We start from the raw sequence: 27,677 nt of genomic DNA, 5'->3' as shown, positions 1-27,677 counted from the left end.
GAGAAGTTCCTTTAGTAGGCGCGAGAACGGTTCCTGCTGTCCAAATCTGTTGGGGTAAGGTCCAGGCGCAGGCGGTTCAGACGAAGGTTGATGACGTACTAGAAAATTACTTTAGTAAGATGCTAGGCTGAGTTTCTGAGTTGAAACATCTCTTTGGTTCTGATTTGGAAGTGCTGGTTGCTCCACAATTCTATGATTGTTTGTCTCATTGATCTTCTAAGGAGTTTTAGGAATTTGTTGCGATAACAGCGAGATGCAGCAGACTGATGTTTCCACCATTTTGGAGACCTTCCTCGTATCGAATGTGTATGAAGACCCAAATAGCTCCCAAAATCAACTGCAAGTGGTCGAACGTGCGATGACATTCGCTTGGTATGCAGTCAACGAGCCAGTGGTTGGGTTTTTCTAAAGTAGTGCGAGGGTCGTTTGCTTCCGATTTTGATCAACTTCTCTATTAAAATGAATGGATAGCTTCAGTGTGACAAATTCCCGTGACGGGTTCGAGAGATTTGAAGTTTTAGTGGATCATAAAATTTTATCATATTGCTTCATGTTTCAATTCTGGAAACATTCTATTTCTTTATGGCAAAGAATTGGAACGTTCAAATTGAGAATCTTTGGAATGGACGAAAGGAGTTCCGCCTCATAAGCTTTAAATGTGGTCTTTGTTCTCAATGAATGTTGGTGCACCGAACCCAAACGCAACGCTTCAAAACTGGAGAGTTGTTCAATCAAAACAAACCGATTATGAACATCGGGTGCCGAGTTCTTATCGTGGAATGAGAGGCGAGTCAGACACTGTCAGCGTTTGAAGTGCATCACCCAAACTCCGATTTATTGCTTGGATGGATCGTCAAATTCTTGTCACAATATTCATTATTATTCTTGCAGAACCTAGAAGGTGAAACTGCCTTGGCGGTAAACGGAGATAATAATCTGATGGACGTTCTAAACAAAAACAAATTTAAATTCACTGAATGAGGTGGTGCTGCAGCTTCTTAAAAAGTTTCTACTGTTGTTAAAAATCAATTCGTGCAAACCTCGTACGGGTGCACACACAGTTTAAAACGATCAGGCACACGCATGCTGTTTTGGGTCACAATTAGCCCCAGCGTCTCACCCTTCTTTTGTAACTAGGAGTATCAATCCAAAAAAGAGTATTAATTCTTTGAGATGCAGATCTTCGTGAAAACCCTTACAGGTAAGATTTGTTTAATAGCAATTAGCTGCTGCGGCGGTCTTGGCGTGGCCCGAGTTACCGAATGCGATGCAGGAAAGACCATTACGCTTGACGTGGAGTCTTCGGATACGATAGAAAATGTGAAAGCAAAAATCCAAGATAAAGAAGGAATCCCCCCCGACCAACAACGTCTCATTTTCGCTGGAAAACAACTTGAAGATGGCCGTACCCTCTCCGATTACAACATCCAAAAAGAGTCCACACTCCATCTTGTTCTTCGTCTACGAGGAGGCATGCAAATCTTCGTGAAAACTCTAACGGGTACGTACCGACGTAGCAGCAGCACTATGCCATCTCATCTTCTTAGGAAAGACCATTACGCTTGACGTGGAGTCTTCGGATACGATAGAAAATGTGAAAGCAAAAATTCAAGATAAAGAAGGAATCCCCCCCGACCAACAACGTCTCATTTTCGCTGGAAAACAACTTGAAGATGGCCGTACCCTCTCCGATTACAACATCCAAAAAGAGTCCACACTCCATCTTGTTCTTCGTCTACGAGGGGGTATGCAAATCTTCGTGAAAACTCTAACGGGTACGTACCGACGTAGCAGCAGCACTATGCCATCTCATCTTCTTAGGAAAGACCATTACGCTTGACGTGGAGTCTTCGGATACGATAGAAAATGTGAAAGCAAAAATTCAAGACAAAGAAGGAATCCCCCCCGACCAACAACGTCTCATTTTCGCTGGAAAACAACTTGAAGATGGCCGTACCCTCTCCGATTACAACATCCAAAAAGAGTCCACACTCCATCTTGTTCTTCGTCTACGAGGGGGTATGCAAATCTTCGTGAAAACTCTAACGGGTACGTACCGACGTAGCAGCAGCACTATGCCATCTCATCTTCTTAGGAAAGACCATTACGCTTGACGTGGAGTCTTCGGATACGATAGAAAATGTGAAAGCAAAAATTCAAGATAAAGAAGGAATCCCCCCCGACCAACAACGTCTCATTTTCGCTGGAAAACAACTTGAAGATGGCCGTACCCTCTCCGATTACAACATCCAAAAAGAGTCCACACTCCATCTTGTTCTTCGTCTACGAGGGGGTATGCAAATCTTCGTGAAAACTCTAACGGGTACGTACCGACGTAGCAGCAGCACTATGCCATCTCATCTTTTTAGGAAAGACCATTACGCTTGACGTGGAGTCTTCGGATACGATAGAAAATGTGAAAGCAAAAATTCAAGACAAAGAAGGAATCCCCCCCGACCAACAACGTCTCATTTTCGCTGGAAAACAACTTGAAGATGGCCGTACCCTCTCCGATTACAACATCCAAAAAGAGTCCACACTCCATCTTGTTCTTCGTCTACGAGGGGGTATGCAAATCTTCGTGAAAACTCTAACGGGTACGTACCGACGTAGCAGCAGCACTATGCCATCTCATCTTCTTAGGAAAGACCATTACGCTTGACGTGGAGTCTTCGGATACGATAGAAAATGTGAAAGCAAAAATTCAAGATAAAGAAGGAATCCCCCCCGACCAACAACGTCTCATTTTCGCTGGAAAACAACTTGAAGATGGCCGTACCCTCTCCGATTACAACATCCAAAAAGAGTCCACACTCCATCTTGTTCTTCGCCTACGAGGGGGTATTTAAGTCGTTGTTGTTGAAGACTCTCACGGGTACGTAACGTAGCAGCTGCACAGGCATCCGCATTTCCTCAGGAAGCATTCAACGTCTCTTTTACAACAATTAAAAGAAGCCCAACTCTTTGATTTCCAAAAGGAGTGAAACACGGATGCATTTTTTCTGGTTATTACTTCAAATTCACCGTTTTGAGAGTGTGACGAACTCAAACAGACAAATGTACTCAAACCATTCTTTTTCGCATATATTATGCGCATTGGGGGATGAGGGAGCCTGAGAATGGGAGTGCGAGGGATCAAATTCCCCATACTACATAAATATGCGGAAGAAAAGGTCCCTCCAATTGGGTGTCGGAAAATTTGGAAAAAGATGTTGTTGAGCGAAGTATGTCACACGCAAGAAATTTAAACACGGCAATTCGGAAAAAAGATTTAAACAAGTCAAAATTTAGTAGGTTGCGCTAAAGGGCAATCAAGTCGTGAATTCCTCCTTCTTTCTGAGCGGCGCCAGACCGAACATCCATCGTCAGTAACCCGTTGTACAATTTAGAATGAAGATCTGGAATGTTCCGGCATCCCAAATCTTGCATTCCATGTCTAACTCCTTGCATTACATGAGGGACTAAAGCTTTGATAGAACCCTTATCGACGACGGCACCAGAAACTCCTTGGGCAACCTTAACACTTGAATGTTCGGCAAAATAGCGGCACACTGACCCCTCTGAAAAATTTGTCATTCTGGCAAAGAAACGCGATCATCAAACGTACGAGTTCTTGCTATTTCTGAGTCTTTCATCGCAGCTAGGGAACCCATTCCGCGGTAGTTTTTCACTCGAACGGCGTTGTGAAAAAAGTATTGCCCCGGAGTCTCTTCAGTCCCAGCAAACATTGATCCAACCATGACTGTACTTGCACCCATGGCCAACGCCTGCAAACGAAGGATTGTCTATCAGCTTGGAGCGCTCGGCTTTCTTCACCTACTTTCATAACGTGACCCGAATTCTGAATTCCACCATCGGCAATGCAAGGAACGTCAAAGTGCTCCTTTGCATATTTAGACACATGGTACACCGCGGTTCCCTGAGCTCTTCCAACGGCCGTCACTTCTTGCGTCGTACAAATCGATCCGCTCCCCATTCCAATTCGAAGTCCATCAGCCCCAACTCCCAACAACGTCTTTGCTTGACGCCCACTAACAACATTTCCTCCAATGATTTCAATACTTGGAAAATTCGATTTCAGTCTTGAGATCAAATCGGATTGGAACACAGAATCGCCTTGAGAAGAGTCAACGACAAGGACATCAACGCCAGCGTCTATCAGAGCTTTGGCGCGCCCCTCTTCATCAGCTCTGAACATCACGGAATGAACTCCATCACCATTGAGTAATTTTTTACACGCAATTTTTTGTGCATGGGTATCTACTGAGAGCTACAGTAGACTAGACTAGACGAGTGTGATGTACATGAACTCGTCATTAGTATCTTTGCCTTACCTTGTTGAGATCGCCGCTCCTACTAGCAGTTGTTTATTTGTATGTTTGGATGATAATGGATATTCTTTATTTTTCACCAAATCATTTCGACTGATCAACGCGACGAGTTCACTTGCATCGTTAACAATAGGAAGCTTTCCCTTCTTGCTCTCTCTAAGGATGCTGTTTGCTTCAGCGAGGGTGATCGGCTCACTTCCTGTCACTAAATCTGTTGTCATCACCGACGATAGTTTGATGGATCGGTCACTAATAAAATCAATGTCTCTGTTTGTGACGATGCCAATCAATTTCCCTCCCATCTTTCCCGTCGACGTGATCGGAACAGATGAATGACCGTGCACCTGAAGGATAGAAAAATTGTATTTACAAAAAAAGTATCGTGAAATCAGGAAGCAACCAATAGACTCAAGATCTTGACTCACCTTTTTGATCTCGTCTAAATCTGCAATTGTATTTTCTGGTCCTAGCACCGATGGATCCATGATAAAACCATTTTCAAATCTCTTCACGCGGGATACTTCTTTCGCTTGCTGTGCGATTGTTAAATTGTTGTGAATAATTCCAATCCCTCTGAAGAAGACGCATTTCAGTTGCGAATCTATGACGCCATTTTTCAATCCACTCGTACCCCATAAGCGCACAAGCAATTGCCATCTTGTGCTCAGTCACCGTATCCATGGGACTCGAAACGACTGGTGTGTTCAAAGAGATGTTCTTTGTTAGACGTGACCGGAGATCAACCTCATGGATGCCAAAGTCAATGTGACCTGCAAACCAGCGATTCCCGATGTTGATGACTTTAAGACCTTACCAGGCATCAAAATGAGATCGTCATAGGTGAACCCAAAGACGGTAGATGAGAAGACCTTCTCAGCTGTCCACCCATCCATTGGTGCGAAATATTTAACAGAGCTTGCCTGTGATGCATCATGCATGCAGGCACGCTTCGTCCCAGGCTCCGCCACCAGAGAACTCCTCCACACACGAAAAAGAGTTTGCTTGGCGTGTTGACGTTTAAATTTTTGATTGTGTGGGATTCAAACTTTTTTGACCCCCTGACTCATTTTTCTTATATTTCTACACTTTTTCGTGGCACGAACACCTTCATTATTCAACAGAAAAAGGGTTTAAAACAGAACACCAATCACACCAAAACTTCCCATTGGTTCTTGTGACTGGTCCTTACTTGACCACAAATAATCGAAGAGGCGTACCTGTTCCTACTTCATCAGTTTGCGATAGCTGACATTATGTAAAAACCTCCCACTCCAACAAAAATCTCGCCGATTGATCGCTCGACTTCTTCCCTGGTTCTCACTTTCACTCACCCATCAGCTGATCAAGATTCTAGCGGTTCTATCGACGGTCGCCCATCTCTATGATAACTCTCTATGCGCAGTCCTCCATCCTTAGCAAGTTTCTGAATCTTTAGCTGCAGCCCTCATTTGAAAGGGTGTGCTTTTGTGTAGACGGGTCTACTATGGGAGCTTGTGCTTCGTCTCTTAGCCACAAGACAACAGCACGAGAAACGACCGCAATTCCTCCATCGACGACATCGTTTGCTGCTGGAAATTCCGGTAGAGATTCGGCAGACGCTACGAAGAAAGCGGCTGAAAGTCGAAGGTCCGTTTTCTCATGCTTGTGAACGTTATCATGACTGATTCTTCTGCTTTCATTTCTAGGGACACGAATTCGGGTCAGAAGAACGGCGCTGATACCAAAAAGCCTGACGATACGATGCCTCCCAAAGTAAGAACGACTTTTTATATGAATATTGTCAATTGATTGATTAAGCAGGGAGAGTCAGGAAAGGCGCTTATCCCGTAAGTTGACGTATTATAGAAATAGAGTTCACAAGAGAATCATCATTTACCCAACTGATCGATCCAACACACAACTGACATTCAATTCAACTTTGGACCCGGACCCTTGATTCTATCCCGCTGTTCTCTCTCCTGCTCTCTACATCTCTTTCTCCCTCTTCACTGGTTATTATCGCATCACCCACACATTCATTCAATTCAAATTCCCTATTCTCATTTTGTTCTTCTTTCCTTTCCCTCGCTTCTTCGTTTTCTCTTCTTCTTCCTCTTCTTCTTCTTCCTCTGTTCTTTTTTTTGTCTTTTTTGTTTGGTTCTTCTTCGCTAGTCGCTCACTTCCTGTCGATCAACCCGGTACCACATCAGCTGTACGGCCTAAGAGCTCAACACGAGCATCTTCGAATGATGGTTCCAGTCCCTCGGCTTCTCTTCCAAGATTTGCACATAACGTTTCATCTCGATTTAAGTCGAGTCTTCGTTCTACCAGCTCACGAGGGGAGGATTCCCCAATGGTCTCGTCAGAGAAACGGGTGGGAAGGACTCCTAGTTCCCGTCTCAAGGAGAAGCATGGATCCCCGGTTTCCACCTCAGCAGGGTCTTCGCCGGGAGAACGAAAGGCCTCAGCATGTCGCTCTCGCCGCGCTGTTCGACGGTCCAGCAATGATTCTAGTGTAGAGGACGGCAAAGTGGATAGTTTTGGTAGTCGACATAGTCAGAGTGGTGGACAGTTGATCTCCTCATCCTCGCATCGTACACCCTCGTCTTCGTCTAGGGAGCGACGAATCATTGCAGATAAGGAGAAATTCGGGAGAATCCGAGCGGACGAACATGATAAAGAAATTGAAGCAGAAATCGATCGGTGAGTTTTGTTTTTGCTGATCGTCTGCGGTTGTCTTTTTAACGTCTTGTTAAATGTTACATGTATTTCTATGATTAGGCATGAAGAGCTGCGGGAGAAAACGGACAGTGATCGGGATCTTATCAAACAGGCACTCAAGGGAAACCTTGTGTGCTCTTCGTTGAATGAAGCCGAAATCGAGGCTTTGTGTGAAGCCATGAAGTTCTACGTTTTCACACAAGGCGAACTCGTTTGCCAGCAGGGAGCGATGGGATCTCATTTCTTCATTATCCATTCTGGACAATTTGAAGTGTCGATCAACGGAAAGGTTGTCAATCATATGGTGAGTTTTTGCTTCTCTATAGATGCTGGCCCAAAGAAACAACAACCTTTTCTATTGCTGTCTGTTCTTTTCCCGTTTTCTTATCCCGTTTTCTTATCCCGTTTTCTTATCCCGTTTTATTTTCCCGTTTTCTTATCCCGTTTTATTTTCCCGTTTTCTTTTCTCTTCAGAAAAAAGGAAAGGCATTCGGCGAAATTGCTCTGATTCACAACACGCCAAGAAGTGCAACAGTGAAAGCCTCTACTGACGGAGCTGTGTGGGGTGTTCAACGGACGACATTCAGAAATATTTTGAAGCAGTTATCCAGCAGAAATTTCTCGGAAAATCGAGCTTTCCTAGAAAGTGTTAAAATTTTTGAAATGCTGACTGAAGCACAGAAGACGATGATAACAAACGCATTAGTGGTCGAGTCTTTCGTCGATGGCCAGAACATTGTGAAAGAGGGAGAAAAAGGAGACGTCCTCTATATCATCAAGCAAGGGAAGGCGAAAGTTGTCATTCGTGGAACTGTTATCCGTGAACTCGCTAAGGTATTCGAGCCATCCGTATTCTGCCTGACACATGGCATCTCGATCATCTCTGTTAATGTATTTCTTGTAGGGGGATTATTTCGGTGAACGTGCTTTACTGTATGATGAACCTCGATCTGCTACAATCACTTCTGTTGGTCCAACTGTGTGTGTTTCTATCGGAAGAGATTTACTGCAAAAAGTTCTTGGAAATCTTCAGCATGTCTTATTCAGAAATGTAATGCTTATCGGTATGCAGAAATAATGTAGTGGCTGTAGTGAATTACTTGGTCTTCGTTGTACATCAATAGTTTACAGTTATCCATTAGACTTGATCATTGATTACTGTTATGCGCGTCATTCCTCTGCAGCTCTTCAAAACAGTTCGGTTTTCCAACAATTTACGGAAGAACAATTGGGATCCTTAATCGAAGCTGCAGTCGTGAAAGATTATCCGGAGAATTATACAATCCTTGATCGAGAAACGCGAGCCAGGGTAGGAATTCAATTTTTGGGAGGGCCAGAGATGGATCCTTCTTCTTAGGGTGTCCGTTTCTTCATCGTTTTGGAAGGTGACGTTCTTGTGAGTTTGGAGGGGAAGAAAATAGGGAAACTCGATCGAGGACAGTCTTTCGGAGAAGAGTACGTATTGCAGCCGAATCGTCCCTTCCAGCATCGCGTTGATTCAATTTCAAACTCCAAGGTAACAGAAGCGACAATGTACAGCTCTTTTGTCATTGTGATAATTGGTTCAATAAATATCTTTTTATTGATTGTCTTTATGAATGTCTTCTTATTGCTGTCTACACTTTCCTTCAGCTAGCGTTATTAACTTCATCGGCTCTTGCGGCTTCCCTTGGTTCTAATGACATCGATGAAACTCTTGATTACAACAATAAACGAGCAATTATAAAAAAGATGTATATTTTCCGATATTTGTCTGAATCTCAAATGGATATGCTAATCAGAGCATTCAAAACTGTCCGGTTTTCTATGGCTGAATCAATTATTAGAGAAGGAGAAATGGGATCGCGTTTTTTCATCATCAAATCTGTAAGCAATCGACTATCAGTTGTTCGTTAATATTTGGTTGATGTTGCGCATTCAGGGTGAAGTTGCTGTTTTGAAAGGAGGCAAGAAATTGCGAACATGTGGACGACACGATTACTTCGGAGAACGTGCTCTACTGTATGACGAACCAAGAACAGCTTCAATTGAAGCCACATCGAAGGAAGTAGATCTTTGGGTCGTTGAAAAAGCAATTTTCTTGCAATTTATTCATGGGCCAATGTTGTCCCATTTGGAGGAGAGGATTAGATTGCAGGTAAATCATACTACATGACTGCATGAACGATTACATGATTGCACGATGAATGATAGTATGGATGATTGTATGAATGATAGTATGGATGATTGTATGAATGATTGTATGGATGATTGTATGAATGATTGTTTGGATGATTGTTTGGATGATTGTTTGGATGATTGTATGGATGATTGTTTGGATGATTGTTTGCATGATTGTATGAATGATTGTTTGCATGATTGTATGAATTATTTCGTGAATAACGGAAAGATAATGAATGAGAACATAGAGGATGTCCATGAGTGATACTTGCGAAATATCTTGGATCGACAGAGTTGTTTCCTTGTAGGATACTAAAGTTCGCTTCGATGAGCTTGCTGTTGTTCGCATCATTGGAAGAGGGACATTTGGGACAGTCAAATTAGTGAAACATAAACCAACAGGAACCCGCTATGCACTTAAATGTGTGAGTAGAAAATCAGTGATTCAATTGAATCAGCAGGAACATATTCGATTGGAAAGAGAAATTTTAGCAGAGAATGATCATCCTTTCATCATTAAACTTGGTAAGTTCGACAATCAACAGAGTCGATTATTGAATCATTAGAGTCGATTATTGAATCTTCTTTGCTTCAGTTCGGACGTTCCGTGATTCTGAATTTCTTTATTTCCTAACTGAGTTGATTACGGGTGGAGAACTCTACGATGCAATCCGAAAATTGGGACTTCTGACAAGACCGCAGTCCCAATTCTACTTGGCATCAATTATCTTGGCTATTGAATACCTCCATGAAAGAAATATTGCCTATAGAGTACGTGTTCTTCTTTTGAAGACTGTGTCATGCATGTATTGTATTGCAGGATCTCAAGCCTGAGAACATTTTGTTGGATTCTCAAGGTTACATCAAGTTGATTGACTTTGGGTGTGCCAAAAAGATGCAAGGTCGTTGTTACACATTTGTTGGGACGCCCCATTACATGGCGCCCGAGGTGATTCTAGGTACGATAAATCAGTATTAATTCTCTCTATATATCTTTATATATCTCTATATACCCCTATATTTTCCCATCCGCATGGCCCGCCATTTCGAGCCCCTACGGTTGATCGATATGTTGCTTCTAGGCAAGGGATATACATCAACTGCTGACATCTGGGCTTTCGGAGTCTGTTTGTATGAATTCATGTGTGGCCCTTTGCCATTCGGAAACGATGCGGAGGATCAGCTGGAAATTTTTCGAGATATTTTAACTGGTTTGTCATTTAGGGAAAAAATACTCTTTTTTATCTTTTATATCCATTTTCAGGAAAGCTTGTCTTTCCACATTATGTGGTTGACCAGGATGCCATCAATGTGATGAAGCGCCTCTTATGCAGGCTTCCCGAAGTTCGAATTGGATGTTCAATCAACGGCTATAAGGACATCAAAGATCACGCATTTTTCCGTGAATTCGATTGGGATAAACTGTTAGGAAGAGGTCTGGTTCCTCCGTTGGTTCCGGCCGGGGAAGTTTATGCGGAAGATAATGATGAGGTGAGAATAGTCCCAAACTCGAATAGTCCCAAAATTGCTTCATCTTTATTTTTCTTCTTTTTCTTTGCAGCAGGGATCGCCAGGGGAAGAGGAAATTGATGAGGTGAAGCTTGAAGACGAGTACGATTGGGACAAAGAATTCTAGAAGGAATTGAATACAACAATGTAGAGGATTTGTTCTCAGCGTTCTTTTTGTGTTGAGCTTCAGCTTCGGGCTTGAGCGTCCATCTAATCTTAATTAGACTTCTTCTGCAAAAAATGATTGCGCAAAAATGACGACGTGTAGTCACTGATGCCGTTCCAATGGCTGCAAACACAAATTCCAAAAGGCCTGAAAATTCTGGATGGTCACTGGAGCACATTGATTGCCTGTCTTTGCTTGTATCATCAATTCATCGTCATCCAGGGGGGAACTAGGATCCTCCAAGTCACTCTCTCCATTTGGTCTAGATTGGGGCAGAGATGCAAAAATATCTAGAGCTGGATACTTTCTTTGACACGGTGAGGATTCTTCAGAATCAAGCGAACTTTGGGACTTTGTCACACTAGAAGCAGATTCTTCGATCATATACGACGCAAATCCATCCGGAGTCCTTAATGTTTCCTCGTCGCCAATATTAAATGTTTCGGCATTGATTGCGGAAATTCGATTTGGTATCGATGGAGCGTCATCAGATCTCAAACTAACTGGACTAATCAGATCGGACGGAGATTCAGTTCGATCAATTTCTTCCACGTTGGGACATCCTGCTTCCATAGATACGGGATTTATTGCTACCAACTCTGAACTCGCGTTTAGAGCGTTTCCCTCCGTTTGATTCTTGGCTGCTTTTCGTGTCGCTTCTTCTCTTAACGCTTGACGCCGCTCATCCTCTGCTGAAATCTTTTTTGCACAAACGATCTGTAGCGCCACAATCTCCTTTCGTGAAAATCTTCCGATCCCTTTGAAAGCGAGTTTAAGCAGCTTGTTATGGTCAATCTGCAGCAACCAAAACGGAAGAGTCTCATGTTAAATATACAAAATGTTAAATATAAAATTCAGCAAACTACAGGCTGGATGGAACTCACAGTCTTGGTTTCTAAATCCATCTTGAAAAATCCCATTACGGTTTCAAGCGAAAATTGAGGCAAGGGAGCAGATTCGAACATCTTAAATAGAGCAAGTGCTACACGGAATAAAACTTTTGGGCCTTCTAACACGAGGGAGTCCCAAACCCGAAACGTCGTCCTAATCTGTCCCAAAACATGAAAAGATTGAAACAAACGATGCCATAGAGATCATCGTAGTCCAACCTCACCGAAAGTGTGGTGCAGAAAAAGCAGAGGAACCATTCGGAGCAAATCCATTCCATCTCGACATTTGCAGCTGACAACAATTTGAATGCTCGTGAAGCTCGTCTTGCGACTAATTCACGTAAAACCTGGTAAAGCAATAAATTGATCATGAATAAAATAAATAAATAATCAGGAAAAATAATTCTCGTGAAAACACTTCTACATGAAAAAATTTCTCTGCACGATTCTCACTCCGAGATCTCGTCTTAATCCAAACATGGAATCTGAATAATAATCACTCATGTTCATTCCAAGATTTGACTCTGGAGAAGGCGAGATGAATTGAACAAGAGACCAAAACGCAAGATCTTCTTCCATGAAGATCAAAAGGATTCCGGCGATGAAATTCATGGACTGCATCAAAGAGAAAAAAACAACTTGAAATCAAAACTATTGAAGACAGAGGATGATGGTATACAGAGAATGATATACAGAGGATGATGGTATATACAGAGGATGATGGTATACACAGAGAATGATCTACAGAGGATGATGGTATATACAGAGGATGATGGTATACACAGAGAATGATCTACAGAGGATGATGGTATACACAGAGAATGATGTACAGAGGATGATGGTATACACAAAGGATGACGTACTTGACAATAATTGACCGAAGGGTTGAAAGCAGCAAAAGCTCGTAAAACGCGACGTAAGCGTTCCAAACCTCTACGGGATTTGAACTGAACAAGATAAGAAATAAAAATAGAAAAAAAAAGAAAAGAGAAAAAAAAGAGAAATAAGAAGAGAAATAAGAAGAGAAATGGAAAACAGAAATCTCTTACAAGTCGATTGGATGGAAACGTTCTTCTAACATCCAAATCTATTTGGTTTAAAGTTTGTTGCGATATTTCAGAAGAGGTGAAATAGTTTTCGTAATCATGTGGATGTTTGTCTCGCAGTTCACGACTTCCCAAACATGTTGACCAAACTTCCCCCCTGCAACAAAAAAATTAATGGTTGACAGACAGAGTGTCCCAACCTCAAGCAATTTGGGACACCTTTCCGTAAAAGTTGCTTCAGCCGTGTTTTATTCGTCATTTTAGGGTCTTGGGCTCGAAATTGCGCCCATCTGAAAAAAAAACCGAAAACTTTGAAATGAACATTAAAAAAAAAGCTCAAACACCTTTTTGCACGTCGTATGGCCTTTGGCTCAAAATTTTTAGTATAGTGTTCTGTTGCATTTATAACAGCAGTAGTTGACACAGAAAAATCCCTACGGAATCCAAACTCATCGAAGGGAACAGATTTTTCTATAAAAAAGGAGACAGAGCGTGGTGAAACGTGCTTCTACTGACTGTAGGGAGGCCCAGGACCAAAATCAGTGATGGGGCCACAGAACGAAACAGAGTCATCGGATTGCTGGATGGGAAGCAGGCACGCATTTGAGTCATTTGCCTGCTCATGCGGGGCTGCAAAGCATCGAAGTAAACTGGTTCTTGTTGTCTTTTCTTCTCGAGGCATGACTGATGTTCAACTATCAACGCCAGGCATTATCTTTTTATTTACGGACTTCTATTGCCAGCTCCGTGCAATGGAGAACGTCAAGCCGTGGCACTTCATAATGTGTGCTTCGTTTTGTGCTTCACACCATTCTTCGACACAGTAGAGTGCTTGCTGAACCTGATGTTTACGTTGAAAAGTGAGTGAATCTCAAACCCAGACAGGCATTCTATTCTTTAGATGGAGTTTGTTGAATTTTGATTGGAAATACTAAACCTTCAGCATCCATAGAATCAAGAATGAAAACATTATTAAAAACTTCAACATCAAACTGGCGTCCCTCTTTCGATGCAACATATTCATGAGAAATGAATCTTTGAACTTCTTGAGCTGAGAAATACAACAAATAAAATTCTCTCACATTGAATAAACCCCTACTCAACAATCCTCCTAAAACAGCTGAAGATGTCGGAAATGAAAGACCATCCAATCGCTTCCAATCACTCAGCATTGCGCTTATGCTGTTAGACTCTTCACAAATTGAAAGTTCGGTCTGCGATATTCTTCAACGTGAAAGATGCAAACAACTCCATTTCTCTTACTTTCTTCAGTAATTCGAGACCGAATTGAACAAAGTCACGTGCTCCTCCCTCCTTATCAAAAGCAATTAGCGCTAATAACATAATCGAGTATGGGAAATAATGGTGCGATTGGGACTCACCAATAAAAAGAAGCAACTTCAGATTTGAATTTTTCTTCCGCTTTTTTCCTGGAAGATCTTCGCTTGAGACTGAAAGAATATCGTCTAGTGATGGGAAGTGCAAAGTCCGTGTTTCTACAGTCTTCCCAGCATGATGTCCTTCCCTGAGCGGAATAGACGGGGTGAGGCACGTGGGACATGGATGCGACCATACGCGCGATAGGTGGATCCGAAATCCTGGAAGAATCCTCCATGAAGACCGATACTACGAGTGAGAAAAAATCCCTACAAAAAAAGAAGCAAGCATGGCGATAATATGAGATGAAGATACCTTGCCAGTGTCCCTACAGAGAGAATTCAAGGCGAGAAGATCATTGATTGAAATGGATTCAGAGGCGACTATGATGGCATTGAAGGGTCTGAGCGGATGCTGCAGGGGGGGAGTTGAATGAATAAGTGATCGGGTCGCATGTTTGAGCAACAGGCGTACATTGGGGTCGTCTTTGGGAAAGCAAAGACATTTGTGGAGACATTGATCTGCATAAGGGATAGTTGAAACACACGTTTGGAGTTCATGACGAACCTGATAGAGTATCAACTTTAACAAATGGATTCAAGTGACCAATTTGCTCCGTCGTTGCATTCAATATCTGAAATCAAACAGCGGTTGATATCAAGTTGCTACAAAGCTTGGCTGATTGTGGCTGGAAACTGCAGTTACCGATTCGGGTGAGATGAATTGTTTTGCAGAAGAAGTTGCGAAAAAGTTATAAACGGTGTGTGAGGGGTGCAACTGTGGTGGGGCTGTCGCATCGCTGCTTAAGGGAACATGGCCGCTTGAAAATGTTAATCGGATTCCAGCAAGAATCAGATTCTTAGCGGTTTCCACATTAATTCCAGTGAGTCCGATGATCAACAAATGACTGCTGATCAATCTGACAACCGTGAGTTTATGAAGAAGCGAACTTCGAGCAAGATCTCACTTTTGTTGGATCTCAAGGCCCCAAAGACGGATCTGCCTATCGTAAAGTTTGGCCTCCTCCTCTCCAATGTTCATCATGTCGCGTGCACTGCCCTCTGTAGGTCCAGTCGCTCAGTCCCCCCCCTGCGGTCTGGAAGGGAAGGGGGGGGCTCGGTTTTTCTATATCGTCTGGAGTTTCAGGAGTCCCCCACTTGCTCAAAATTCATGCTGAACAGAAACTACAGCCACCCCACAATTCTTGGGTAATTCTTTGAAATACACGTTCTTTGAAATAACCACAAGCACGATACATTGCTGCCCTGTCAGTGTGCGCCTTTTTTGCAATTTTTTCATAAACCAAGCCAGAAATAATTGGACGCGGTTGTGCCGTACCCAATTCTGAGCTTGTAGGTTGCTGCGACGCACTTTCATTATCGTCAGCAGCAAACAGTTGAGGGTGTTGCCGCTGCAAAATATGCACCAAGCTGTTCTCTGCGGCCTTCGAGTAGCGAAATCCAGGTCCATAGTCTTGTGAGACGATCTCATAGAACACCCCCTCCTTGTCGACGATGTCCTTAATTTCTTCTTCTTCCTTTTGCTTTGCCTTCTGACGGCATTCCGTAATCTGAAAATGAAATCATGAAGCCAGAAATTTTAATAAATTCTATACCGTGCAAAATTTCCAAACTCACCTCTTTCTGATTCTGATTGTCAGCTGTTTGAAGCTCCTCTTGCAAAACTTTTTTTCGGGAGTCATCCGAACCAAAAGCAAGCTCGTAGATTGTTTCCTCTCTTCTTTCCAAATAATTGTTGTAGAGTGGTGTACTTTCAAAATTATCTCGAGCAGAGTTATAGACATTCAAAACACGTTGTCGAATCAATCGTTCCTGTTCAAAGAGTGTCTCCTCCAGTCCGCGGTCCATCCAATCATCTATGGAAACCCCAGATTGGCACACAGGGCACTTCAGCCCCTGATTTCTAGAACCAGCAGCTGTCCGTTGAATCTTTTGAGTTGGACCATCCGTCGTAGCTGCCAGATTCGCTGTTGTCGCCGCTTCAGTACATTGCTGCTGTCGATGGAGGCACCGACGGCACACTCGATGGCCACAATGGACAGAAGTCAATAGCTTGTTTTCGATAGAAGCATAAGCAGACTCAAAACAAACGTCACATGCTACTCCAGTACTTGCCATCGACTTGCAGGCACAGCTAAATATCCAGAAATGGGCATATCAGATGAAAATGGAGTTTGACTCACTTTCACAACGATGAAGCCGAAATAATCTTTAATAATGAGCACATTCAAGCTGATCTCAGAGCAGCTCACACACGCGCGATTGGGTCCTCAAAATCTCCATCAACATGGACGCAACACAGTTCGATGGTTTTCTCATTCTCCCTCAATAAATGTTCATTTTAACTATTTCGTAATTTTTAGTTTTTTTGAGGACACAAGAGACGCACCAGTTCCTATGCTGTTACACTCTTCTGCATGCAACGAGAACAGAGTCCCAAAACTGTAGAGGAGTCTCATCAAGCACCATTCACCCTCGTTGGTCTCAAATTCCCCAAATTTTTTCGAAACAACCAAAATGGATTCTTCGGATCTCAATGCTTCTATCACTTCTAGTTCTGTCGAATCTCCAACGACCGAACGTCAGCAACTTGTTGAAGAGCTCCCAACCCCGCAGCAACAGCGTGCTATGCACAGCAGCAATGAGGAGTGTGATGATTCCAACACTGAATCGTCACTCTTAGAAGACACCACATCTAAGGATGATGTTCCACCTTCAATGGAATGTCTAGCGGCTCAGCCACATTCTGACGCTGCCGACTCTGTTGCTCCGAAACTCTCTATGTCCGATGCGGCAGAACTTGGTTACACGGTTCAACGCGTCTCGACGGCCGGGAGCAGCCAGCATCCCTCCATCACCGGTTCTGTTCCTCGAACTGTGAGCGTTCAGAGCACCCACAGTCATCAAACTGTGAACATCCATCCGTCTGGGTTGCAAGGGACGTCTTATTTTGGTGCACCGATCCAAACTATTGAAGCGTCTCATCCCACTGTTGCAATTCGTGGTGCTTCTGGCGAGCATCATCAAACTCAACAAGGATATCAATCCGGGATTGAGCCTGTCAACATGACGTTCGCTCCAGAAGGAATCACAGTTGATGGCCGAACATCCGAAATGGAAGTGATCATGAAGGGAGTCAGCCCAGTGGAAGTCTCGCGAACATCATACACCACTCAGACCGCTTCATCCTATACGCCTGTTTCTGCAAATTTAGCGACTCTTCCAGCATCGTCCCTTCTATCGATCAATCATGATGCCGCGACACCAGGAACGACAAAATCAATCATGTCCACAGGATTCGACACGACGACGTCCTATGAAGCTGGACGACGACAGGTCTCTTCCGTTATCCTTTCTGAAGAGTTCCTAACAGCTCCACCATCCGACATGGAAGTTAAATGTGAGTCGCTGATCACGAAATTTGGTTGTAACGATACGCTTTTCAGACGTTGAAGTTCCCGTTATTGAGGAAGTTATCAAACGTGTTCCCAAAAGAGAAATTGTCGAAGTCGAAAAAATTGTTCCGAAATATGAAGTTGAAATCGTTGAACGTGTTGTTGAAACGCCTCGTGTTGAATACATCGATCGATTTGTTGAGAAGCCTACTGTCCAGGAGGTCGTCGTTTCAAAGTCGGTGAAGACAGTTCAAGAAGTCCCACGCGAAGTGATTAGAACGGTTCCCAAGATAGAAACCGTTGTTGTCGAGAAATGTGTCAATGTGCCGGGAGAGATTATCGAGGTTTGTACGACAGGTGTTTTCTGGGCATTAGTCCGTGTTTCAGGTACCGAAACCATACAAAGTGGAACAGCAAGTTCCAACCAAGCGATGGGTGGACAAAAACATGCCGGTTGTTGTTGCTCAAACAATCCGTCCAGTTGTCACTGAATCCCAGGACGTTATCGACGTTGATATCTGTAAGGGCGGAGTGAGGAAGGGCATCTATTATGCTTGATTTTGCGCTTCAGATGAGTACGAGCCTCAAATTGTCGAGGTAGACGTTCATGTGGCGAAGCCCATTTCTTCGCACCTCACAATTGTGGGACAAACACAAGAACACCACCAGGCAGTAACTGTTCCAGCTGCTCAATACAACACAATCCTTCGATCGATCAACCAACATATCGACGATTTCAGCAGTCTTCCATACATCAAGGAAAACAATCAAGTTTCATTTTTGGGTAGGCGTTGTTTGAGCTGCCCTCCAACTTGAACGTTTTAATTTCAGGAACAAATGAAACTCCAGGATTCACAGCACCAGACTCGCGCGTTGATGTTTCAAGCGTTTTATCCCGAGGAAACGTCACATCCAGGAAACTCACTAGTGGGGACGCGCCCCAGTTGTTCACCTCAGCATGCAACTCCATCGATTAATGTTGTCACAACAAGTGAAATGGGACGACGTACGACTAACCACTCTCCCTACGCTCCAGCATTCGTCGGGGGCTCCATCACTCAAGGGTCCATCGCCCCATCGGCAACGAAACTCGTTGTTGGCCACCGTGGAACCAGTGGAGGAGGTTCCCAGCAAATGTCTCATCACAAATCTCACCATTCTCACCATCGAAGCAAACATTTGGGCATGAAAGCCGCACAAAAGAAAAAGAGTGCCTGTGCTTGCTAGAGTCGCCTAATTTTTTTTTGTGGTGTAATTCTCTTCTTGAATTATTGATGTCGATCGTGAAAATTCTTCTGTTTTCTGAGACGTTGTTGTAACATGAGCACAAGCAATTTTCTGGGACAAAACTGCTTTTACCTGTTTTTTTTTGATTTACATACCAGTTGGTCTTCCCATTCCCACTTTTTCATGAGGTTGCGTCCCGACAGCTAGAACAACCGCAGTGCTCCCTTCTACAAGGTCTGTTGTGAAATTGCAATTCTTCCCCTGTTACTTCAAGCAACGCCATCTCTTTTTCATAGAACATAGAAGCACCCAATAATTTCCACGAACAGGTTTCCAAACGCTTGTATAAACACCCAAAGAGAACTAATGTCCCCTAAAATCCATTCCAACCACACCCATACCGCTCCGACGGCCAATCCAGTAACAATGAAGACCCTACCAGGGATCAATGACCTTGATGCGAACACGCTGCTTCAACGTTCATCCACAGCTGGCAGCAGCCACTCAACATCTCAACTTCCTCGAGCCAATAGCCTCTCTAGCACTCCGAAAAGCTTGACCAACGGTGAAATGGATTTTCAAAGTATTGTTGTGCCATCAGAGCAACACAAGTCAGCGTCTGGATCACCACCTCAACTTCGAGCCAATAGCCTCACTAGCACTCCGTTTCAGTCACCCAAGATGGCTCTACAGAGTGCTGCTGTGCCGTCAGAGCAACTTCGTATCCCGAACGTCTCAACCAGCAATTCTCCGAAGATGATCTCACAAAGCATTGTGACACAGCCGACGCCTTCTGGACAGGAAAATGCTTCTCTTCAACCCTCACCAACAGCTGTCAGTTCTGAATCACCACCTCAACTTCGAGCCGACAGCCTCACTAACACTCCGACAAGTCCGGTCAACGAATCACCCAAGATGGTTTTACAAAGTGCTGTTCCATCAGAGCAGCCCAAGTCACCTTCTGGAGTCCTTCGCACCAATACCGCCAGCAGCGCCATCTCGACCACCAATTCTCCCAAGATGCTCCCACAAAGTATGATGACAACTTCCGAAGGAGCAAATTCTTCTGTTCAACGCTCGCCATCAGCTGGCAGTAACCACTCCAGCTCAACACCCCCAATTTCGAGCCGATAGCCTTACTAGCACTCCGAAAAGTCCGGTCAACGAATCACCCAAGATGGCTCTACAAGGTGCTGTACCATTAGAGCAGCCCAAGTCACCTTCTGGAGTACTTCGCACCAATACCGCCAGCAGCGCGAACGTCTCGACCAGCAAGATGATCCCACAAAGCATTGTGACACAGCCGACGCCTTCAGGACAGGAAAATGCTTCTTTTCAAGCCTCACCAACAGCTGTCAGTTCTGGATCACCACCTCAACTTCGAGCCGGCAGCCTCACTAACACTCCGAAAAGTCCGGTCAACGAATCACCCAAGATGGTTTTACAAAGTGCTGTTCGATCAGAGCAGCCCAAGTCACCTTCTGGAGTACTTTGCACCAATACCGCCAGCAGCGCGAACGTCTCGACCAGCAATTCTCCCAAGATGATCCCACAAAGCATTGTGACACAGCCGACGCCTTCTGGACAGGAAAATGCTTCACTTCAACCCTCACCAACAGCTGTCAGTTCTGGATCACCACCTCAACTTCGAGCCGACAGCCTCACTAACACTCCGAAAAGTCCGGTCAGCGAATCACCCAAGATGGTTTTACAAGGTGCTGTACCATTAGAGCAGCCCAAGTCACCTTCTGGAGTACTTCGCACCAATACCGCCAGCAGCGCGAACGTCTCGACCAGCAATTCTCCCAAGATGATCCCACAAAGCATTGTGACACAGCCGACGCCTTCTGGACAGGAAAATGCTTCACTTCAACCCTCACCAACAGCTGTCAGTTCTGGATCACCACCTCAACTTCGAGCCGACAGCCTCACTAACACTCCGAAAAGTCCGGTCAGCGAATCACCCAAGATGGTTTTACAAGGTGCTGTACCATTAGAGCAGCCCAAGTCACCTTCTGGAGTACTTCGCACCAATACCGCCAGCAGCGCGAACGTCTCGACCAGCAATTCTCCCAAGATGATCCCACAAAGCATTGTGACACAGCCGACGCCTTCTGGACAGGAAAATGCTTCTCTTCAACCCTCACCAACAGCTGTCAGTTCTGGATCACCACCTCAACTTCGAGCCGACAGCCTCACTAACACTCCGAAAAGTCCGGTCAGCGAATCACCCAAGATGGTTTTACAAAGTGCTGTTCCATCAGAGCAGCCCAAGTCACCTTCTGGAGTACTTCGCACCAATACCGCCAGCAGCGCCATCTCGACCAGCAATTCTCCCAAGATGCTCCCACAAAGTATGATGACAACTTCCGAAGGAAAGCAGGCAAATTCTTCTGTTCAACGCTCGCCATCAGCTGGCAGTAGCCACTCCAGCTCAACACCCCAATTTCGAGCCGATAGCCTCACTAGCACTCCGAAAAGTCCGGTCAACGAATCACCCAAAATGGCTCTACAAAGTGCTGTGCCATCAGAGCAGCCCAAGTCACCTTCTGGAGTACTTCGCACCAATACCGCCAGCAGCGCGAACGTCTCGACCAGCAATTCTCCCAAGATGATCCCACAAAGCATTGTGACACAGCAGACGCCTTCTGGACAGGAAAATGCTTCTCTTCAGCCCTCACCAACAGCTGTCAGTTCTGGATCACCACCTCAACTTCGAGCCGACAGCCTCACTAACACTCCGAAAAGTCCGGTCAACGAATCACCCAAGATGGTTTCACAAAGTGCTGTTCCATCAGAGCAGCCCAAGTCACCTTCTGGAGTACTTCGCACCAATACCGCCAGCAGCGCCATCTCGACCAGCAATTCTCCCAAGATGCTCCCACAAAGTATGATGACAACTTCCGAAGGAAAGCAGGCAAATTCTTCTGTTCAACGCTCGCCATCAGCTGGCAGTAGCCACTCCAGCTCAACACCCCAATTTCGAGCCGATAGCCTCACTAGCACTCCGAAAAGTCCGGTCAACGAATCACCCAAAATGGCTCTACAAAGTGCTGTGCCATCAGAGCAGCCCAAGTCGCCTTCTGGAGTACTTCGCCCCAATACCGCCAGCAGCGCGAACGTCTCGACCAGCAATTCTTCCAAGATGATCCCACAAAGCATTGTGACACAGCAGATGCCTTCTGGACAGGAAAATGCTGCTCTTCAACCCTCACCAACAGCTGTCAGTTCTGGATCACCACCTCAACTTCGAGCCGACAGCCTCACTAACACTCCGAAAAGTCCGGTCAACGAATCACCCAAGATGGTTTCACAAAGTGCTGTTCCATCAGAGCAGCCCAAGTCACCCTCTGGAGTACTTCGCACCAATACCGCCAGCAGCGCCATCTCGACCAGCAATTCTCCCAAGATGCTCTCACAAAGTATGATGACAACTTCCGAAGGAAAGCAGGCAAATTCTTCTGTTCAACGCTCGCCATCAGCTGGCAGTAGCCACTCCAGCTCAACACCCCAATTTCGAGCCGATAGCCTCACTAGCACTCCGAAAAGTCCGGTCAACGAATCACCCAAAATGGCTCTACAAAGTGCTGTGCCATCAGAGCAGCCCAAGTCGCCTTCTGGAGTACTTCGCCCCAATACCGCCAGCAGCGCGAACGTCTCGACCAGCAATTCTTCCAAGATGATCCCACAAAGCATTGTGACACAGCAGATGCCTTCTGGACAGGAAAATGCTGCTCTTCAACCCTCACCAACAGCTGTCAGTTCTGGATCACCACCTCAACTTCGAGCCGACAGCCTCACTAACACTCCGAAAAGTCCGGTCAACGAATCACCCAAGATGGTTTCACAAAGTGCTGTTCCATCAGAGCAGCCCAAGTCACCCTCTGGAGTACTTCGCACCAATACCGCCAGCAGCGCCATCTCGACCAGCAATTCTCCCAAGATGCTCTCACAAAGTATGATGACAACTTCCGAAGGAAAGCAGGCAAATTCTTCTGTTCAACGCTCGCCATCAGCTGGCAGTAGCCACTCCAGCTCAACACCCCAACTTCGAGCCGCCAGCCTCACTAACACTCCGAAAAGTCCGGTCAACGAATCACCCAAGATGGTTTCACAAAGTGCTGTTCCATCAGAGCAGCCCAAGTCACCTTCTGGAGTACTTCGCACCAATACCGCCAGCAGCGCCATCTCGACCAGCAATTCTCCCAAGATGCTCTCACAAAGTATGATGACAACTTCCGAAGGAAAGCAGGCAAATTCTTCTGTTCAACGCTCGCCATCAGCTGGCAGTAGCCACTCCAGCTCAACACCCCAATTTCGAGCCGATAGCCTCACTAGCACTCCGAAAAGTCCGGTCAACGAATCACCCAAAATGGCTCTACAAAGTGCTGTGCCATCAGAGCAGCCCAAGTCGCCTTCTGGAGTACTTCGCCCCAATACCGCCAGCAGCGCGAACGTCTCGACCAGCAATTCTTCCAAGATGATCCCACAAAGCATTGTGACACAGCAGATGCCTTCTGGACAGGAAAATGCTGCTCTTCAACCCTCACCAACAGCTGTCAGTTCTGGATCACCACCTCAACTTCGAGCCGACAGCCTCACTAACACTCCGAAAAGTCCGGTCAACGAATCACCCAAGATGGTTTCACAAAGTGCTGTTCCATCAGAGCAGCCCAAGTCACCCTCTGGAGTACTTCGCACCAATACCGCCAGCAGCGCCATCTCGACCAGCAATTCTCCCAAGATGCTCTCACAAAGTATGATGACAACTTCCGAAGGAAAGCAGGCAAATTCTTCTGTTCAACGCTCGCCATCAGCTGGCAGTAGCCACTCCAGCTCAACACCCCAACTTCGAGCCGCCAGCCTCACTAACACTCCGAAAAGTCCGGTCAACGAATCACCCAAGATGGTTTCACAAAGTGCTGTTCCATCAGAGCAGCCCAAGTCACCTTCTGGAGTACTTCGCACCAATACCGCCAGCAGCGCGAACGTCTCGACCAGCAATTCTCCCAAGACGCTCCCACAAAGTATGATGACAACTTCCGAAGGAAAGCAGGCAAATTCTTCTGTTCAACGCTCGCCATCAGCTGGCAGTAGCCACTCCAGCTCAACACCCCAATTTCGAGCCGATAGCCCCAGTAGCACTCCGAAAAGTCCGGTCAACGAATCACCCAAAATGGCTCTACAAAGTGCTGTACCATTAGAGCAGCCCAAGTCACCTTCTGGAGTACTTCGCACCAATACCGCCAGCAGCGCGAACGTCTCGACCAGCAATTCTCCCAAGACGCTCCCACAAAGTATGATGACAACTTCCGAAGGAAAGCAGGCAAATTCTTCTGTTCAACGCTCGCCATCAGCTGGCAGTAGCCACTCCAGCTCAACACCCCAATTTCGAGCCGATAGCCCCAGTAGCACTCCGAAAAGTCCGGTCAACGAATCACCCAAAATAGCTCTACAAAGTGCTGTACCATTAGAGCAGCCCAAGACACCTTCTGGAGTACTTCGCACCAATACCGCCAGCAGCTCAACCAGCAATTCTCCGAAGATGATCCCACAAAGCATTGTGACACAGCCGACGCCTTCTGGACAGGAAAATGCTTCTCTTCAACCCTCACCAACAGCTGTCAGTTCTGGATCACCACCTCAACTTCGAGCCGACAGCCTCACTAACACTCCGAGAAGTCCGGTCAACGAATCACCCAAGATGGTTTTACAAAGTGCTGTGCTATCAGAGCAGCCCAATTCACCTTCTGGAGTACTTCGCACCAATACCGCCAGCAGCGCGAACGTCTCGACAAGCAATTCTCCCAAGATGCTCCCACAAAGTATGATTACAACTTCCGAAGGAAAGCAGGGAAACGTTTCTGTTCAACGCTCGCCATCAGCTGGCAGTAGCGACTCAGGCTCAACACCCCAATTTCGAGCCGATAGCCTTACTAGCAACGAATCACCCAAGATGGCTCTACAGAGTGCTGCTGTGCCATCAGAGCAGCCCAAGTTACCTTCTGGATCACCACATCAGGTTCGATCGCATAGCGTCACGAGCACTCCCAGAAGCTTGGACAATAGAATTGCCGTGCAAAGTGGGGCTGCAGCATCAGAATACCACAGGTTAGCCTCTGGCTCATCATCTGACACCGATAGCGCCACTCGTTCCGAAAGCAATCAGACACCAAGAATGCTCCCACAAATTGCAGCTGAGGCGTCAGAACAACAGAAGTCAGAATCTGGCTCAACATCGCAACTTCAGCAAGTTACCAATTACGTCATCAACGATTCTACGACCTTCCAGAGTGGTAGCACAAGATCAGAACCGCGTGTTGCTACGCGATCCCTGGAATACGCAAGGCATGTAACGGAGCAAACAACAGAGCACCTTAGTCCCGATGCAACTCCCATGGCACTGGTCGCAGCGTCGCCCTTCACAAGCGTCCCCTTTGATGGAAATTCGACTGTTACTCCTACAGCTGCAGAAATTTCCACTTCCCAAGTTGCAGATCGTCTCCAGACTTCCCCTGGGATACGCCAAGCATCGTCACCCAGAGATGGATTCGACACGACGACATCCTATGAACCTGGACGACGACAGGTCTCTTCCGTTATCCTTTCTGAAGAGTTCCTAACAGCTCCACCATCCGACATGGAAGTTAAATGTGAGTCACTGATCACGAAATTTGGTTGTAACGATACGCTTTCCAGACGTTGAAGTTCCCGTTATTGAGGAAGTTATCAAACGTGTTCCCAAAAGAGAAATTGTCGAAGTCGAAAAAATTGTTCCGAAATATGAAGTTGAAATCGTTGAACGTGTTGTTGAAACGCCTCGTGTTGAATACATCGATCGATTTGTTGAGAAGCCTACTGTCCAGGAGGTCGTCGTTTCAAAGTCGGTGAAGACAGTTCAAGAAGTCCCACGCGAAGTGATTAGAACGGTTCCCAAGATAGAAACCGTTGTTGTCGAGAAATGTGTCAATGTGCCGGGAGAGATTATCGAGGTTGGTACGACAGGTGTTTTTTAGGCAGTAGTCCGTGTTTCAGGTGCCGAAACCATACAAAGTGGAACAGCAAGTTCCAACCAAGCGATGGGTGGACAAAAACATGCCGGTTGTTATTGCTCAAACAATCCGTCCAGTTGTCACTGAATCCCAGGACGTTATCGACGTTGATATCTGTAAGGGCAGAGTGAGAAAGGGCATCTATTATGCTTGATTTTGCGCTTCAGATGAGTACGAGCCTCAAATTGTCGAGGTAGACGTTCATGTCGCGAAGCCCATTTCTTCGCACCTCACAATTGTGGGACAAACACAAGAACACCACCAGGCAGTAACTGTTCCAGCTGCTCAATACAACACAATCCTTCGATCGATCAACCAACATATCGACGATTTCAGCAGTCTTCCATATATCAAGGAAAACAATCAAGTTTCATTTTTGGGTAGGCGTTGTTTGAGCTGCCCTCCAACTTGAACGTTTTAATTTCAGGAACAAATGAAACTCCAGGATTCACAGCACCAGACTCGCGAGTCCATGTTTCCAGCGTCTTGTCCCAAGGAAACGTCACGTCTAGAAAACTCACCAGTGGGGACGCTCCTCATCACCAAGCAACACCATCGATCAACATTGTCACTACGAGTGAGATGGGAAACCGATTTGGTTTGAATTCTCTAGCACTAGGGTCCAGTCCTGCTTTCGCTCCCGTCGTTGAAGCTCGCGGTGATGGAGGGCGCGAGACAACGAATATGCTCTTGCCCACGCAGCGGCGCCACAAGCATCATAAAAGTGGGAAAAAATCTCCAAAGAAGAGCGCTTGCACATGTATGTGCTAAAGTTGATCTTTTAATAATTTCAATGAAATTGTCTCGTTGTCATGATTTTTTAAGGACCCTCTTTAGCCCCAATTCGATTTTTTTTGGTCAGCTCGATTTTTTTTTGCCGCCAGCCCGTCTTTTTCAGTTTCCAATGTTTTTTTCAATGTACGGTCGCAAGGCCACAAAAAAGCTATTTGTATCTTTCACAATTATTTGATCGAATGTATTCGCCACTCTTCCCTCCGGATTTATAATCAAGTTGGATCTCTTGGATGACTGCAGATTTGCACACCGCCTTGCACATGTCATAGAGGGTCAAAGCTGCGATTGAAACCCCAGTGAGAGCCTCCATTTCGACTCCAGTCTTGCTGGTAGAACGTGCAACTGAAGAGACCAGGATGGAATTGCTCCCTTCATCTATTCTGCATTTAATCTCAATCTGAGAAAGATTAATATTGTGGCACAAAGGAATAAGATCAGAGGTCTTTTTCGCCCCCATAATGCCCGCAATTTCCGCTGTTGTTAGAACTGGTCCTTTGCTTGAAGCTGACAAACTCGAATCCTTACAAGAAGAATCGGATCTTCTCAGCAAGTCAATGATAGCTTGATTCACAACCACTCGACCAGATGCGCAAGCAACTCGTTTCGTTTCTAGCTTGCCGTTGTCTTCAACATTCACCATACGAACCCCACCGTCTTTGACATGCGTGATACTTGAAACATTTTTATGAAATGTATGACGGTGGAAGGGTGCCGCTCTCTTCACCCATAAACCACCAGGTGTTATCAAATGGCAGAGACTCTGTGATAGGCGAACAGAAAATGACATCTGTATGCTGAAGATGAATGAAGCAGTTGCAATAAAAATCAACGGGGAAACCTTCTACAATGGATTGGAAAAATATTGATTTGAACTCCTCAAATGGTTTAGAAAATACGATCAAAAATGGCGAGCACAACATGAACAATATAAACATGGAAGAGCAACACACCAATATTTATCGGATGAAGGGGAGTATGCACCAAAAACAAAATTTGCAAGTACAACAGT

The 27,677-nt window shown here is 45.3% G+C and overlaps 6 protein-coding genes across 6 annotated transcripts; 3 read left to right on the top strand and 3 right to left on the bottom strand.

Annotated features, from left to right (window-relative positions):
• Nucleotides 1-1,173: 1,173 nt before the first annotated feature.
• On the top strand, nt 1,174-2,849 carry LOC129618116 (polyubiquitin). The gene is made up of 7 exons (XM_055532987.1): nt 1,174-1,201; nt 1,274-1,501; nt 1,548-1,775; nt 1,822-2,049; nt 2,096-2,323; nt 2,370-2,597; nt 2,644-2,849. Exons 1-7 carry the CDS (start codon nt 1,174-1,176, stop codon nt 2,847-2,849), a joined length of 1,374 nt encoding a protein of 457 aa, XP_055388962.1.
• A 451-nt stretch (nt 2,850-3,300) lies between these two features.
• On the bottom strand, nt 3,301-5,269 carry LOC129618115 (inosine-5'-monophosphate dehydrogenase-like). Its single transcript, XM_055532986.1, is given in 7 exon segments — nt 3,301-3,576; nt 3,579-3,767; nt 3,821-4,190; nt 4,335-4,675; nt 4,757-4,904; nt 4,963-5,101; nt 5,146-5,269. Coding segments are annotated over 7 exon segments (1,587 nt in total).
• A 1,814-nt stretch (nt 5,270-7,083) lies between these two features.
• LOC129618110 (cGMP-dependent protein kinase-like) lies at nt 7,084-10,827 on the top strand. The gene is given in 12 exon segments (XM_055532982.1): nt 7,084-7,335; nt 7,506-7,865; nt 7,936-8,095; nt 8,216-8,547; nt 8,664-8,897; nt 8,953-9,168; nt 9,500-9,716; nt 9,787-9,962; nt 10,012-10,150; nt 10,274-10,402; nt 10,456-10,682; nt 10,756-10,827. Coding segments are annotated over 12 exon segments (2,514 nt in total).
• A 4,520-nt stretch (nt 10,828-15,347) lies between these two features.
• Nucleotides 15,348-16,317, bottom strand: LOC129618114 (uncharacterized). Its single transcript, XM_055532985.1, has 2 exons — nt 15,817-16,317; nt 15,348-15,749 (listed from the first exon to the last, which is right to left on the bottom strand). The coding sequence occupies exons 1-2, from the start codon at nt 16,315-16,317 to the stop codon at nt 15,348-15,350; spliced, it is 903 nt and encodes a 300-aa protein (XP_055388960.1).
• Nucleotides 16,318-19,998: 3,681 nt separating this feature from the next.
• LOC129618112 (mucin-2-like) lies at nt 19,999-26,644 on the top strand. Its single transcript, XM_055532984.1, has 4 exons — nt 19,999-25,474; nt 25,521-25,817; nt 26,041-26,253; nt 26,301-26,644. Exons 1-4 carry the CDS (start codon nt 19,999-20,001, stop codon nt 26,642-26,644), a joined length of 6,330 nt encoding a protein of 2,109 aa, XP_055388959.1.
• A 172-nt stretch (nt 26,645-26,816) lies between these two features.
• Nucleotides 26,817-27,455, bottom strand: LOC129618111 (cyclic pyranopterin monophosphate synthase-like). The gene has a single exon (XM_055532983.1). It carries the CDS (start codon nt 27,453-27,455, stop codon nt 26,817-26,819), a length of 639 nt encoding a protein of 212 aa, XP_055388958.1.
• Between the last annotated feature and the right edge of the window lie 222 nt (nt 27,456-27,677).

This window comes from Condylostylus longicornis, unplaced genomic scaffold (assembly GCF_029603195.1).
Source record: "Condylostylus longicornis isolate FDR11 unplaced genomic scaffold, ASM2960319v2 ptg000732l, whole genome shotgun sequence".
NCBI classification, from domain to species: domain Eukaryota; kingdom Metazoa; phylum Arthropoda; class Insecta; order Diptera; family Dolichopodidae; genus Condylostylus; species Condylostylus longicornis.
The sequence above is the reverse complement of the archived record's forward strand: the minus strand, read 5'-3'. Positions and strand labels throughout refer to the sequence as shown.

Coding starts and splice junctions, on each gene's coding strand:
- LOC129618112 (XM_055532984.1), top strand. CDS start 19,999: ATGGCTCTACAAGGTGCTGTACCATTAGAGCAGCCCAAGTCACCTTCT. Junction 25,818..26,040: donor GGGAGAGATTATCGAGGTTG/GTACGACAGGTG, acceptor TTTGCGCTTCAG/ATGAGTACGAGCCTCAAATT. Junction 26,254..26,300: donor CAATCAAGTTTCATTTTTGG/GTAGGCGTTGTT, acceptor TTTTAATTTCAG/GAACAAATGAAACTCCAGGA.
- LOC129618116 (XM_055532987.1), top strand. CDS start 1,174: ATGCAGATCTTCGTGAAAACCCTTACAG. Junction 2,050..2,095: donor CTTCGTGAAAACTCTAACGG/GTACGTACCGAC, acceptor TCATCTTCTTAG/GAAAGACCATTACGCTTGAC. Junction 2,598..2,643: donor CTTCGTGAAAACTCTAACGG/GTACGTACCGAC, acceptor TCATCTTCTTAG/GAAAGACCATTACGCTTGAC.
- LOC129618114 (XM_055532985.1), bottom strand. CDS start 16,317: ATGGCAAGTACTGGAGTAGCATGTGACGTTTGTTTTGAGTCTGCTTAT. Junction 15,750..15,816: donor ACAATCAGAATCAGAAAGAG/GTGAGTTTGGAA, acceptor TTTCATTTTCAG/ATTACGGAATGCCGTCAGAA.
- LOC129618111 (XM_055532983.1), bottom strand. CDS start 27,455: ATGTCATTTTCTGTTCGCCTATCACAGAGTCTCTGCCATTTGATAACA.